At 41.6% G+C, this 14,810-nt stretch overlaps 1 protein-coding gene across 2 annotated transcripts in view; it reads right to left on the bottom strand.

The window, feature by feature from the left end:
* The window catches only part of BTBD11 (BTB domain containing 11), a 221,858-nt gene that overhangs the window by 76,290 nt on the left and 130,758 nt on the right, over positions 1-14,810 (bottom strand). Inside the window, exon 4 of one of the 2 annotated variants that reach the window (XM_018558172.1) lies at positions 12,281-12,430. The exons of the other annotated variant lie outside the window; for it this stretch is intronic. Within the exon in view, the coding sequence (XP_018413674.1) occupies positions 12,281-12,430 (150 nt within the window). The remainder of the gene's footprint in view (positions 1-12,280; positions 12,431-14,810) is intronic. 2 annotated transcript variants of the gene reach the window in all.

Raw genomic sequence — 14,810 nt, 5'->3', positions numbered from 1 at the left:
GTTCCACAGACCATCCATCCTAGCTTATATGCAGGATAGCTTAGACTGTTCATGATGCTTTTTTGTGGAAGCTGCCCTTGGTCTACAGGTATGGAATTTAAACAAAGCTGAATTTCTCTAAAAAGCACCATGTTTTTGAAAACTAATGGGGCCACTTGACTGCACTGGAAATTTTATTAAGAATGGTGAACTGAGTAACCCTTTCATGCTACAGCATACAAATACATTTTAGACAACTGTGTGCTTTCAACCTTGTTGTCACACTTTGGAGAAAGCCCATTTCTGTTCCAACATGACTGTTCTTCTGTGCAGAAAGCCAGCTCCATAAACACATAGTTTGAGGAGTTTGGTTTGGAAAACCCGAATGTCCCACACATAGCCCTGACATCAACACTAGTAATCACCTTTTGGATGAATTGGAATGGCAATTGCAAGCCAGGTCTTCTAGTCCAGTAACTGACCTTACAAAGGCTCTTTTGGCTGGATCGGCACAAATTCCCACAATCCAAAATCTTGCAGAAAGCCTTCCCAAAAGAGTAGAAGCTGTAATAGCCGCAAAGGAGGTGAATGCCATATTACTATAAAGATTCCTTTTATTTGAAAGAAGGTCAAGTGATAGCTTTATAGTAGAAGTAAAGACTTTCTTTTTTTGGCATATACACTGTATCTTCTGCCAGCAAATACCTAATTACTTACCTGTTCCAGCGCTGCTCGCTCCTGGCTTAAGAACTCCTGGGTCCCAAACTGCTGTGAAGGAGGAAGTGTGCGGGCGCATTCACAGTAGAGGGAAGGGGAGAAAACAGACAATGACAGTGAATGGACGCAGCCAGGAGCACACACGCCGAACAGACTACGTGGGACACGAGGAGTCTGCGCTGGATCAGAGACCAGCGCTGGAGGGATTGTCGGAAAGAAGTGGAATAAAGAAGATGATCGAATGAAGAGGCATCAAATAAGTTAAGTGCTTACAGCAGCTTTAATGTCGCTTTAAAACCCCATTCAGATTGCTGCAGTTTGTTAATGTACATATGAACATGCATTATGCTGCACACTCATGAGAATTTGGACCTACGTTATTTTCTGGTGCAACACTTCCAAAAGCATTAAAAATGTGTGTTACTGTGCACCGCGGTTGGTTTAATGCAAAATGGCTGCCATTGAATATAATTTGCCCTTGGTGCATGCATTGCCACGCATTGCAGTAACACGTTATTTTCTGGAAGTAGCAAATCACCATTTAAACCATCTACCCCTCCCGCTAAAGCTACACTTTAAAAAAGCACCATCTTTCAAAAAAAACAAAAACCTGTTAAAATAAAGCTGATTCAAAACCATTTGAATAGATGTTGCATCTACAATTTAATTTAATCCATTGTGCTCCTGACTGGTGGTCATGATAGATGTGCTATGGAATGCTCTCAATTTAATGTGCATGATACTACAGTCAATACCTTGACAGGTCCTGTCAGGCGCAGGTTATTTTCAGATGCGGTGCGGCTGAGGAATTCTGATCATGGTCAATCAGACAGCCATTTTGTGTAGGGAGCCTTGATTTCCTGGCTGATGGAATGACAAGAGGCTGCACAGATCATGCAATACTCAGCAATCAGCAATGTCAGCTTCCTCTATTCTAGCTGTTTTCTTAAATAAGGTTTTTAAATCCTGACATAGATTTGGGGCTCTCGCTGTCTGCTGTTTTCTATGAAAGAGAAACAACCTAATATATACATGTCACCCAGCATAAATGTATATCTCTCATTAACACACAAGTGATAGGAATGTTAAAATAGAACTCCACAAAAAGATCTTTATAGAACAAATTAACCCTTGCAGTGGGGCTACCTAGGGGATCAAATAAAGAATATATTTACTCACCTGGCCCTCTGTCCTATAGCAGTGACCGCTCACCTCTCTCCCCCTCTGCTCTGGTATATCCGTTGGCGTCTTCAAACCTAATACAGGTGAATGGACTGTATCAGATGTGATGTCAGCGAGTCGTTAGACCGTCGGAGCCCAGGGGAGAAGAGGCTGTGGGGACTGGTCTAGCAGCCAGATGGGATCAATGATCAGGTGAGTATTTCTTCTTTATTTGATCCAATAGAGAAAAACAAGCAGTCAACCCTGCAGTGCGGGAGTAGCCACACTGCAGAGTAAATGTTTCCACAAGCTGGGGTTCTTCTATAAGGATCTTTGTGGGGAGCTCTGCTTTAACAGTCCTACCACTTGTGTGTTAATGAGAGATGTACATTTGTACTGGGTGGCACATAAAATCTTTTATTGATATAGTTCAAAGCTGAAAAAAACACAAAACAGTCAACACGTTTCTAGGGCCCATATAAACTCTCCCTTCTTCACGGCTATAAAAGACATAATAGATGTAAAGTATGGGTACAGTAATAACATGTATAGAATCGAGATTCTATATTGGTCCAAATCACATAAAAAACGAATGACTTTACACTTTAAAATGGACAATATGAAAATGCAACAATATTCAACTTTTATTTCTGAAGTTTTACCTTTCACCTCCCTACCTCTGGTAGCTTATGTGTTACTAAATGGAGAAAATGTACAGCTACTAAGGCTGGTCATACACCTATCAATTTTTTCTGTTCAACCCGCGTGCTGACCCGATTCCTTCATCAACACAAACAGCGTGTCGATCGGTGAATCCCGCTGTTTACCTTGTATTCTGACAGGTGCTGCCGTCACCTGTCAGAATACCCAATCACAGCGGGCAGCTCATTTCCTGCCAGCTCTGATCGATCAAAAAATTTCCAGCTGGCTCCTTTGATCAGCTGATTGAGAAATGCCAGCTGAAAAGGGAGCCGACAGCCCCACACACTGCGTGAATTTTGACCTGTATATTAAATACCGGCCGAAATTCCACCAGTGCAAGGGCACCTTTACATTCATGAGAAACAACATTTTAAGATGTTGTTCCTGGGAGTTATCTAATTGTCTTTCAGGGTAATTAAAGAAGTATTAAGGTCTGGGCGTTTTTTACCTTAATGCATTCTCTGCATTAGGGTAAAAACTACCCAGCATCTTTTTTCTACCCCAGTCACCCCAACACTTACCTGTCAGCTGCGCTCGTCCCCCCCCGCCGGTCCAGAAGCAATTCCCCGTTCCCTGAACTTCCGGCGGGAGGATACTGATGGCAGAGGAGCCATAGGCTCTTCTGCCATCAATCAAACAGGGCAGGGGCGTGGCCTGTAACAGGGCTGTGCGTGTCTATGGACGCACACAGCCGATGAGGGCACGAGTGCGCACGGATGACTCCATTGGAACGATGGTGGCACCCGTGCAGGGGGCGGGGGGAAGAGCAAGACAAAAAAAAGCAGCAGCCTCCAGCAAAGGAGGGTCTCCTTAAAGGAGACATTTTTTTAAAAATGTGGCTTTAATATCACTTTAAGGATTTTTTCCCTATAAGAACTAATTGAACCACATGTTCTCATAAGAGCTTTTTGCATTCTTCTGGATCAACTGCAGTTTAGGGTTCTGAGAATGCAAAGTTTTTTAGCCTATATATCTATGTAATTAATTACATGTTACACATAGAAATATTTTTTGAAAATGTAAAATACAATACGTTATATCTGATAGCTAAAAAAATATTAAAAAGCTTGCGAATTCCCTATAAATAAGCAAACAGGTGTGCACACACACACCTACACGCATGCAAAATCACCGACGAATCAATCCAGGTCAGGAATCCCCATCTGAGTCTGTCTGGTTCGGTTTTCATATATATGGCCAGTGAGGAACCATAAAACGGATACTGCTCATAACAGTCCCTGAGGAAATCATGTTCTGCTTTTTTTTTTCTCCACAAATTAGTTGCTAAGAAATGGTAACAGGGATTTCTCATGTTCAGAGGTCAAAGTGGGGTAGCCAGACAAGGGAACAGGATGTCATGAGTTAGATGAGGCTTGAGGGGAAACATCAGATCTGGGGCAGAACAAAAGCTTTGCCCCGGTAGCTACCGAATAAAACTCATTAATAGCGTAAACACAGGAGATTTTGTTCCTTTTTTTTTTTTTGGTTGATTTCATTTGTGATGGTATATTCAGCCACGGTTTTTTTGCCTGGGATTATTAAAGGTTAGAATAGCAATTTTCCATGCTACACAGATACGTCATGCTACCTATCATTCTTATTTTATTCCTGGAGGGCTGAACGTGAATTTAAAGTCAAACTAAACACAAAAAGTTAAGATTTGCTATGTTATAAGCTACAAATGTTAATTGTGCCTTAACAGTACCTTAAAAAGATGTGTCTTTTTTTCTGCAATTCCTCTTGAAAAATATGCGAGTGTGCCTAGGCACTCCTGTACCTACAACCTCATAGCTGTATATCTGCAGCGTGAGATCAAAGGCACCACTGCCTCTGACGGCTAGTTTCATGAGATTTGGTGATGTAAATTTTGTTGGAAAACACAAAACAGTCAACACATCTTAAGGGCTCAAATAAACTCCCCCTTCTTCATTGCTAAAAGAGACATAAAAGAATGGGTACATAAGTAAAATGTAGAGATGCACCGATACCACCATTGGCATTGGTGCCGAGTATTTGGGCAAGTACTCGTACTCACCCAAATGCTCCGATGCCTAGCCCGATACTTCAGCTTCCGGTATCAGGAAGCCGGGCAGCGGGTCATTACACGCTGCCCAGACTTTCTGATTGGCCAGGAAGCCGGGCAGCGTGTAATGACTCGCTGCTCGGCTTCCTGATTGGGTGGGAAGCTGGCCAATCAGTAAGCCGGGTGCCGTGTAATGACGCGGCGGCCAGCTTTCTGAATGGCCGGGAAGCCGGCTTCATGCTCCCTCATCACAAGAGCATGGACCCGGTATTCGCGCCACGTTAATATATGCGCCCGGCTACCTGCTTGGCTAGAAAGCTGGCTCAGTGCTCATGAAGATGTCTTCCCTGCTAGCGGGGAAGCCGGGTGGCGAGTCTTTACACGCCACCTGGGTTCCTTAATGGGACTAATAGGTATTCGGTATCGGCGAGTACCGGAAAAACAAATATCGGTACTCGTACTCGATACCGAAAAACCGGTATCAGTGCATCCCTAGTAAAATGTATAGAATGAGCGATTCTATATTGGTCTAACCCACTTAAAAAAGTATTGACTCAGATATAAATATCTAGAGAAAATCCACACAGTACACTTTAGACAATATGACAAGGCAACAATATTCAACCATTTTTTCTGATAGGTTAAGCCTCACCTCTGGTAACCCAGCTTATATCATTTCCCTATTCTCCTCTAGCTGATTCAGTTGTATATGCTTTTTCCTGTATTTGCCTCTCACTATTTCACAGTAACCTTTTCACTTCTGCTTTGCTTCTCTGAGATGTAAGGCACATCCTCTCTATTCTCTTTATCCTCATTTCCCCCCTTTATTCTCTTCTGATCTGCCGGGAAAATGGCCCATTCTTTATATCCTTTATGTCTGTTTTTTAGCCCTGAAGAAGGGAGAGTGTTTTTGGCCACCCCAAATGTGTTGGCAGTTTTGTGTTTTCCTGACGTGAAATAATCTTACTAATAAAAGATTTTGGACTCTTGAACGTTTGTTTGGCGCTCTCATTAGACTGTAAATACTATAGCTATACAGGGAACATAATAAGGCTGAACTGAATTACTGTGGCCGATAAAACAATTCACACACATTAATTACTTCCACATTAACTAACCTAAAAAAAATGCTAATGGCTATAGTCATAAATTTTCATAGTGGATGATTATGCACTAAATGTGTTTTAATGGAATTGCAATATGCTTTGTGTTGTACCATTACATGTATTATTATTATTATTATACAGGATTTATATAGCGCCAATAGTTTTCACAGCGATTTACAATATAAGGAAGACATTACATTCACAATACAATTTAAGACAAGATGGTGAGGAGGGCATTATATAGTTAAATTACAATGGGATTGTAATGTTTTGTATTGACGTATTCTTACACAGGACAGATGTAAACCTCAATGTGACCAGTTATGTTGGCCATAGACTTTAGACTGTTTTATTTAGATCCAGTGCCACAAATCTTTAGTGTTTTGGCCACACCTGTGTATTACAGCCCTATAGACTTTGGTTTGGCCCAAATGTCCCAAAGGTCTTTTACCTCAGAAAAAGTCCCCATAGAAGTCTTTGGGGCTGTATTGTGCAGATATGGCCCGGACACTAAAGACTTGGCGGCAGCTGGATAATGATATGTGTGCATCTGAGGAGGGTAACGTTAGATTGGATCAGGGAAGGGGAGCTAAAAGGTTTAGTTAGTTTCATCCTTTAAGGCCTGGATCAAACCAAGGCGATTTATCGTGCAAAACACAGATTTGCATTCAAGCCAATGGAGGCTGTTTACACCTTTGCGTTGCGTCGTGCGGGCGAAAAGTGAAAAAGGTGAAGGAGCTATTTTCGGGCAGTTGTTGGCACATTGATCATGCAAAAAAAATTATTGCAAAAACAGCTAAAAATGCAACCGCCTAGGTGTGAACCTGGCCTAAAAGTCCAAAATACTTAAATTGACTTGGAATCTATCAAAACACCTTTCAATAAGCACTAAATTAGTTTTCATTAACTGCTAACTGGTATTTCGAAACTGGGAAACAGCCGAAAACCTGGGTTGCAGGTTGCTGTGACTGAGAGCTTATGGAATGCTCCAAAATTGGCAACAAAATTGCCAAGTTTATGACCAGCATGACAATATATAGGAAAATCTTTCCCCAGAGACCAGAACAAAACAGCAACTGTACTTTACAAGGTAGTTTCTGTAACAGCAGCTCTAATAACATTCATGGATGGATGCATAAATGTTTCAGAAGAATATCAAATCAGAAGACAGAAGGTGTTCCTATACACAGCAGATTCACTCTCCAGTATTCCCATAAAAGAATTTCGCCTACAATATCAGAGCCTATTATATCAACTTCAAACACAGCATCTCATTTTGTATGCAGTTGGCAGAACTTTAAAATACATGTTTGTGAATATTCTAAGTTGAGATGGATCATGGAACTTTTTTAAGTTTTATGTTTATTTAAATATACATTACTCACTGCTACAATATACAGTATATAAAACCAGTTCATGTTTTAGAGCTCCTTGAAAACAGCACTCTTTCTTCTTTTTCACCTGGGAGCCCAAGCAAGTCAGGATTCTTCAACAGGGGAATGGAATGCAAAGATAAAGTGGATGTGCAAATTGTAGTAACTTCACGCAGCCAATAAGAAATTGGGCTGGACAAATTTCAGGAACCTGGTAGCCAATGCTTCTTAAACGTTACAGCTGACACCTAAAGGTGCCCACACACCTTGCGATAATCGTACGATAATTGCGGGAAATCCCGCGATCATCGTAAGGTGTGTGGAAGCCGTGCGACCTCTACTATTGTAAGGTCGCACGACTTTTATCTTAGGAACATGTTCGAAAACCCGCCGACCATCGATGTGTAGCATGTTCGTAAGATAAAAGCCGGATGGGCCGGTGTGCGCAAGCGCACACTGCCCGTTCGGCATTGCGGTCATCGGAAGCCCGACCCTCAGGGGGGCGCGGCTTGTGATTATCGCAAGTACGATCTGCCTGTCCAAGATAGGCAGATCGTACGTTTTTTTAATCACCTTACAACCATCGCAAGACAAAAGTCTTGTGATGGTTGTAAGGTGTGTGCCCAGCCTAAGTTTCAAGGTTTTCAACTGGTGTTGTCCATGGAACTGGCTCCTAAAAAAATCCTGCTGCCTTCTGGATTGGACATACTGGCTACTAAATTCCATATTAATTTCTTGCCTTAAAGAATATGTGCATCCAATCACTAAAATCTCATATACGTTTCAAAGGTAATATCAAGGCATTGCTTTACATTAAAATAGACTCTCAGAAGGCTACCAAAAAACAAGCAGCTTAGGCTGAATAGATGCCCTCCTTCTTGGTTTAATGATGCCCAGCGTCATTCAATCCAGAAGACTGAGGATACATTTACTGGATATAGGAATGGCCGTCATGGCAAAGAATCGCCACAGCACCCTTCATTCATCTCTGCATTAGCAGAGGACAGCCCTGGGCCAGGGAAGAGGTAGAAGATCCAGAGTGTCACGTGACCAGCTTGAAGACTTCTGAAGGCAAATACAGGCAGTCCCCAAGTTACAAACATCTGACTTACATATGTACAAAAGGGGGCTATTACTGTACAGCAGGGGGTCCCAGGCTGCAACCAAAGTGCGCAGCATTTCAGTCATTGTAATGCTACCGCGCTCATGCTGATGAGGAGTGCCCGCCTTTTTGGGTCTGGTTCGTAGTACTGTACATACATTACAGGAAGTTGGCTCTTGTTAGACGCGCAGACGAGGGTTGCCTGCCTCTTCTTCTGGGTCACTGTTGGGTTTTTACTGCTGTCTGTCTATCCTTGTTAGGAAGATTTAATCTCACTTCCTGTCCTTGGGACAACAGGAAGTGAGAGGAAATCTACCCCTAGGAAGGGAAATTCACTCCTGTAAGAGTTATTATGGGAAAAGGTATCTCCACTGAAGCTTTATCACCAATCTTCAAAATCCAATTGTTACAGGCATAGAAAGTGAGGTGAAATCATCTAAACAGGGGCACACACAGCAAACCAAATGTTACAGGGGGTTAACCCTTCCCTATGCTATCCAAAAAAAACAAACATTTTGGGCTGCAGGTACAATTAAAACATGTACCTGTTCCAACTTACATACAAATTCCACTTAAGAACAAACCTACAGACCCGATCTTTTTTGTAACCCGGAGACTGCCTGTATAAAAATAGAGCAAAACATACAGTACATACAGGGGGAGCTTCAGGATGGAGGGAGGATGATAATGAGGAAGGATATTTTTTAGATCTGCAGCTTTAATTAATTAATTGTTCATCAGAATGTTATGCCCTGAAGGTCTTTGTTCAGGCACTTCCTGTTAAAGGGTGACAAATCCCTGTCTCTGTCTGCCGATTGTGCTCCTTGGTCGCCATTCTGTCACTTGGACTTCCAATGGAGTCTACAAGTGGTCGTTTCAACACATATTAGGCAGGCATGGTCCAATGTCGTCACTATCAGATAATCTGCCCTGAGAAATGCCATGTAAGTATCTCTGGAGAGCATACAGACAGAAAGTGGCTGCAAAGAGGCTGCAGCAGATCAGCAGCACTGAGATGCAACAAAAGATAGGAAAAAGGTGAAAACAGTATTTTATTAAATATCATTATGCTAATTGTTTATAACATGCAGTGCTTTAGCAAAATAAAAGGCATTCATAATTCTACTATATGAGAAGCTAAAGCTTCTTATATAGTAGAAAATTGAGCAGTTAAAATAGAAGTAGTAATTAGTAATTCATGCATTCAGCCACAATCCCTTCACCTTATATATACATCCTTAAATGCATTTGCTTTATCTAAAATGGAGGAGCTCTCCTCCCCACCGCCGGCAACCTCCCTTGGACAGCCGAGTCAGGATGGAGAGCGGTAAAGCCACGGGGTCACGGAGTAGCACACCACCGCTGATCGCGCTGGTGGTGACATTATTTTTTTTATGGCAACCCAGTCACGCCAGGCAGATTGCACAGTTTCCCGCCGCGATTCCGCCCGTGCAATCGAGGAAGATCACGGTTGAAAAATTAAATCAATGGGGCTGCGCGGCTACCGTTGTGTGCAACAACACACGATCGCGCAGTCCCGGGATCGCCCAAGTCTGCACCAGCTCTCACCGATCAGCTGATCAGTGAGTGTTTGTAAATAACTGGACATAGTGCCCTGTTATGAATGAATGGGAAGTGATCTATATCACTTTCTGTTCATTCATGATTGTGGACATAGTAAGTACACTCTATCCACAATGTATGAATGGGCAGCAACACTCAGCATAGAGGATTCATGTTCATTTATAACAGGGGCTGCAGAAAAAGAGATTTAGGGCTTTGTGTTCTCAATCTCTTTTTCTATTTTAAAAGGGAAATATCAGGGGTCTGTTTAGACTCCTAATATTTCCCCGGAACCCCCAACGGTAAAGTAAAACAAAGAAAAATAAATAAATATTAAAATAAAATAATGTAAAAATAATTTTTTCCCCTAAAGATTATTTTTTTTTCGTATCACATTACTCCAGATATGAAGTAACCACAATAGCAGAACAAGCCTTAAAACAGTTGCCACCATAGTGCCACATTAGTAAATCTTAGGCCTACTTAGAATGGGAAGGACTTATGCACACACAGGATTATGCACGGAAGCTTCCACTGCACATATATGGAAATGGTGTCACCAGAAAAGTCTTACGTTGTCACTATGCTGGCACTGTGATTACATACTCTCGCCAGTTGGTGCTATGATCCTGGCAGTAACTCTTGAAGTAGCAGTCTGTTAACTTTCACACTTTTTTTCAGTTTAAATTTCAATGAGGGTCACTGGACAGCACTACGTTGAGAACCCCAGGTCAACAAGACCTGATATTTTCAATGTACAGTATCAATGAAGTGCTAAGATGTTTTGGGAAGACCTTCCCTTGCACGACCCAGATAAATGTTTTCAATGTACAGTATCAGTGAAGTGATAAGGTGTTGTAACATGTTTTAGGAAGACCTTTCCTTGCACGACCCCTGTAAACTGCAACAAATCTGCTGCATATGGGAATTTAGGAGTGCAATGATAAACCTATTGTAGGACCAACATTTAGCTCTAAATTTATGAACATAGGCAGGAAATCAAAGTATGTAAAAAACCAAACCCTTTTTTTCACTTAGGATTTAAAGGAGAACTATGAGATGAGTGATTTCCACTCACCTCATAGTTCTAAGCCGACCTGTGACAATGAGACTGTCACAGGTCGGCTCAGTAGATCGGGAGGTGAGGGAACACATACCGGGTTCCCTCACCTCTCGATCCTGTCACGGCTCTCTGCCGTGACAGGGGGAGGGGCTGGATTCCCCTCTCCCCGCTCCGATCTGCCAGCGCTAACTGGCGGAACGGACGGGGGAGGGGGCGGGTACAGCTGGCTCTGTCTCTAGATAGGCAGAGCCAGCTGTCACTCATGCAGCTGGGCGGATCCCGTCAGCTACGTCGGGATCCGCTCCAGGTGCGGCGTCTCAGTATACCGCGAGCTGTAGCTCGCGGTATACTGAGCTTAGGGTAACGGGAGGACACAAACTAGCGGAGGGACCAAGGAGAACTATGGGGAAAAACACTGACCCCAATAGTTCTCCTTTAATAGGGATTTTTGCCATGTGTCCAAATGGGGAGATTTTCCTTTACTTCCTGTCATGTAGACTCAGCAACAAGCAATAGAAGGAGAGGGAAATTTTCTTTTACACAGCTGTCACTAAAGCTGGTCATACATCAGTAGAATTTTGTTTGAAAAAATCGTTTTTGGAAAGTTTGTTCCATTTTCTAAAAGTTATTGGGTCCCATCAACAATCATTTTCGACTGCAGTGATGAAAAAAATCGTTGGAGCAGCAATTTTTCTTGAACGAATGTGGTTTTCAATTGGGAAACTCCTTTCATTCCAAAACACATTTTTGAACGACATTGTACAAGTTTCTGATGGCATTATCAAATGTTCTGACGAACATTAGTTAACTGCCGATCATACAAAAATCTACCAGTGTATGGCCAGCTTAAAACAGGTGTCCCATTTGGAAGTTTTAACCCTCTATTCTTGTTTTGAGGGCATCTCAGACATTTGTGTTTCCCACCAAATTCAGACCAGTGACAGTGATCAATGGGAAAATTAGAATTAATCACCTTAGCGGTGACACAGACAGCAATAATAAACCCACACCACTCAAAAAAAATCATAGCTGTGAAAGGGCCATAAAATATAATTTTTTCGGTTGGCTGTCATGGAATACTTGTGCATTGTGCATATTATTGCCTCGGAAATAATATCTAGTGTATATATAGGTAGCCTATTGTATGTACATATGTGTCAGGTTCTGTGTGTGTGTGTGTGTGTATATATATCTCTCTCTATATATATAAAGAGAGAGATATATATATATATATATATACACACACACACATACATTTATATAGCCTAAAAAATACAAGTAATCCATCCTCTCATAACAGATGAAAATCAATTTTCCATACCAGCGACAGGTACATTCATCTTTGTTGCACTGCCATAATTACAGTGGACTAAGATGAATTGCATATATTGTAGTTACCATGGCTGTCTGCTGCAGAATTCTGTGTGCAGCTGGAGGATATAGGAGGAGAGAGGGTAAAGGGAGAAAGAATATTCACAGACTTGTACTTACTGAGCTCTGCAATACTTCCCACACGTGTGGCAAGCAAAGACTGCTCTATAGTCCTCAGTTCTGATTGGCTAAACATCTGTACATCACCTGGTTTATTGGGTCTTTGGTGCTCTCTATGGAGGTTCAAACTGTCTGGAAGGCAGAGGACTCCTGAAAATACAAAACCAAAAGAAATAAGATTGCTGCACTCTTAGCCTTACAAGTATATTAGGTCATCTACTTATGGTCAAGGGCCGGTTGCCTACTTAAAGTAGTAGTAACCGAGAGGTCGATGTGCTGAGTCATCCACTGGCTTCTTGCATCCAATCAATTCCCAGGTCCTCCCACCGTCCCCAGCCATTGGGAGAATTGATGGGGTAGGGTGGGGGTTTCCATTTCCCCATAGCGTTCTCTCAATGTAAGCAAGAGATTGGAAACTCCAGACTGAAGCTTTCCAAAGCATTATCGATATTCAACAAGAGTTTGGGAAACCCAACCATAAGTGTATGGTACTCATGAAGAAGAAAGGGGTGGTGCTAGCTGTTTTAGGGTGTGTAGAACAGCTCCAAGGCAGCACAGTGCAGCAAGTGTTTGTAGGCATACCCGTATGCCCCACAAAAAGCTAAACTTTTTTTTAGCTTTGGATAAAGTAGGGGAAGGTACTACTTTGGATAAAGTAGGGGAACAGCTCCAAGGCAGCACAGTGCAGCAAGTGTTTGTAGGCATACCCGTATGCCCCACAAAAAACTAAACTTTTTTTTAGCTTTGGATAAAGTAGGGGAAGGTTAGACCTTCTATCAAGATCTTAATGCTGTTTGTGCCCCCACTAGGGATATTTCTATTTGACCTGCTGACTAATGTCACCGAGATAAAAAGGGACGAAAAGTCCAAAATTTTAGAGTTGTCACCATTGCAAGAAATTAGCCAACGGGTGGCAAATGTCCCGATGATGACTGCCCAAGATGGGAATTCCCTTCACTTTGGGAGATTACCTTTTCTTTCTTATTGCATCTCCAGGGCATGAAATTAAGGGAAATCTCTCTAGTGGCACTCAGACAGCAAGAAATAACACAATATGGGTTTTATCCCTTCCTTTCTCCAAACTAAAAAAAAGTACATACACTTTGGGGATGATTTACATAGGGTTTGCCAAGCGTATACACACAGCACATGGCATTACTGCCACTAGAATTTCATGTGTTCCTTGGCTCAATCTAGCAGCAGTAATGCTGCTTATAAATAATACTCAACTTTTTCTGAAGCATGACAACCAAGTCAGCATAATGAGTGGACACAGCCCTGAAACAGCTGACTGGTGAGCTCCAAGTTGGAAAAAAACTACAGTTCACAAAATCTGTATTGAGGGAATATGGCGGCTGCCATTGCTGACCTCTGCTTCTAGAAATGCTAGTTGGTTGGTTGCCATGAAATAGTACAGCTAGTAGTTTTGAAAATGATCAGCAATGGTAGTTCTTATTTCTCTAAGTACCGGTGTCCTATGCCCTATTTTAAGTTGTTACACTTTTCTTTTCCAAAAAGGAAGATTCTTTAAAGTAAATATATCACTATGGACATGTAGTAAAATCCAAAAGGCACCTGAAGGTTTGAGAATGTTGCTGGGCAGTGCCATCTTGGAAGTGATGTCAGCAGCCCCATCCGGCTCAAAGATGTCACTCAAGTGGCATGCTATAATATTTCCCCTGACTGCTACAAAAAGGTTGATTAGAGAGTTTAGGGGAAGAGCAAAGAAGCTGGGCCAGCATAGACAGTAATTAGACACTCCCAGAAGAGGAAAGGGCTATGGTGTGTAAGGAGGGAGGAGGCTGTGCTGAGGAATTCTGCACTGTAATTTCCTTGGCAAATACAAAGGCACATTGCTAATCAATAAAAAAATTATTGAAAGGAAAACCACTGCAATGCTACAATGCTTGATTACTATGTGCTTCTACCTGCAATTTTTTTAAAGTGGGTGACAGGGTCTCTTTAAGTGCTCCAGGTTTGGGGATAACAGGTATGTGTAAAAAGAAAATGAAAATATTACATTCAGGCACCTCCTCGGTCCTTGTTATTAACGTTTAAGTCAAGGTTATTACCCCTTCCTTGGGAAAAGCATCAAGCCAGTGGGTGACTCAGTTTACCAGTTTTTACCCATACATTAAATATTTGTTCTAACTTAGCCTTTAAAATCTAATGTCTATTAACAGAGTAATATATGCATGAAATGACTTTATAAATGGACTTATGCACTAATTAAAAGGTTTAATTAATAATTAAAGGGTTTAATTAATTAAACAGTAGAGTAGAAAAATACCAGTGCTGTTGTCCAATTCAGCCAATCAAATGTGAGTTTACATTCTCTAATATGTACAGGAGGACAAAATCTGATTGGTTGATGTGAACAATGCTTTCAGTTTGTTTCAGTTTTCATGCATAAAATCTATTGTTTGGTATTTGATCCACATCTCTGTAACGGATGCCCTTTGTGACATTCGTAAAATATATCCAGTGTGTGTATATGTATATATATATATATATATATAAACACATATAT

The sequence above is a fragment of the Nanorana parkeri genome, unplaced genomic scaffold (assembly GCF_000935625.1).
Source record: "Nanorana parkeri isolate BGI_ZX_2015 unplaced genomic scaffold, ASM93562v1 scaffold14, whole genome shotgun sequence".
NCBI lineage: Eukaryota > Metazoa > Chordata > Amphibia > Anura > Dicroglossidae > Nanorana > Nanorana parkeri.
Note: the sequence above shows the minus strand (reverse complement) of the source record. Positions and strands in the feature narration are given on the sequence as shown.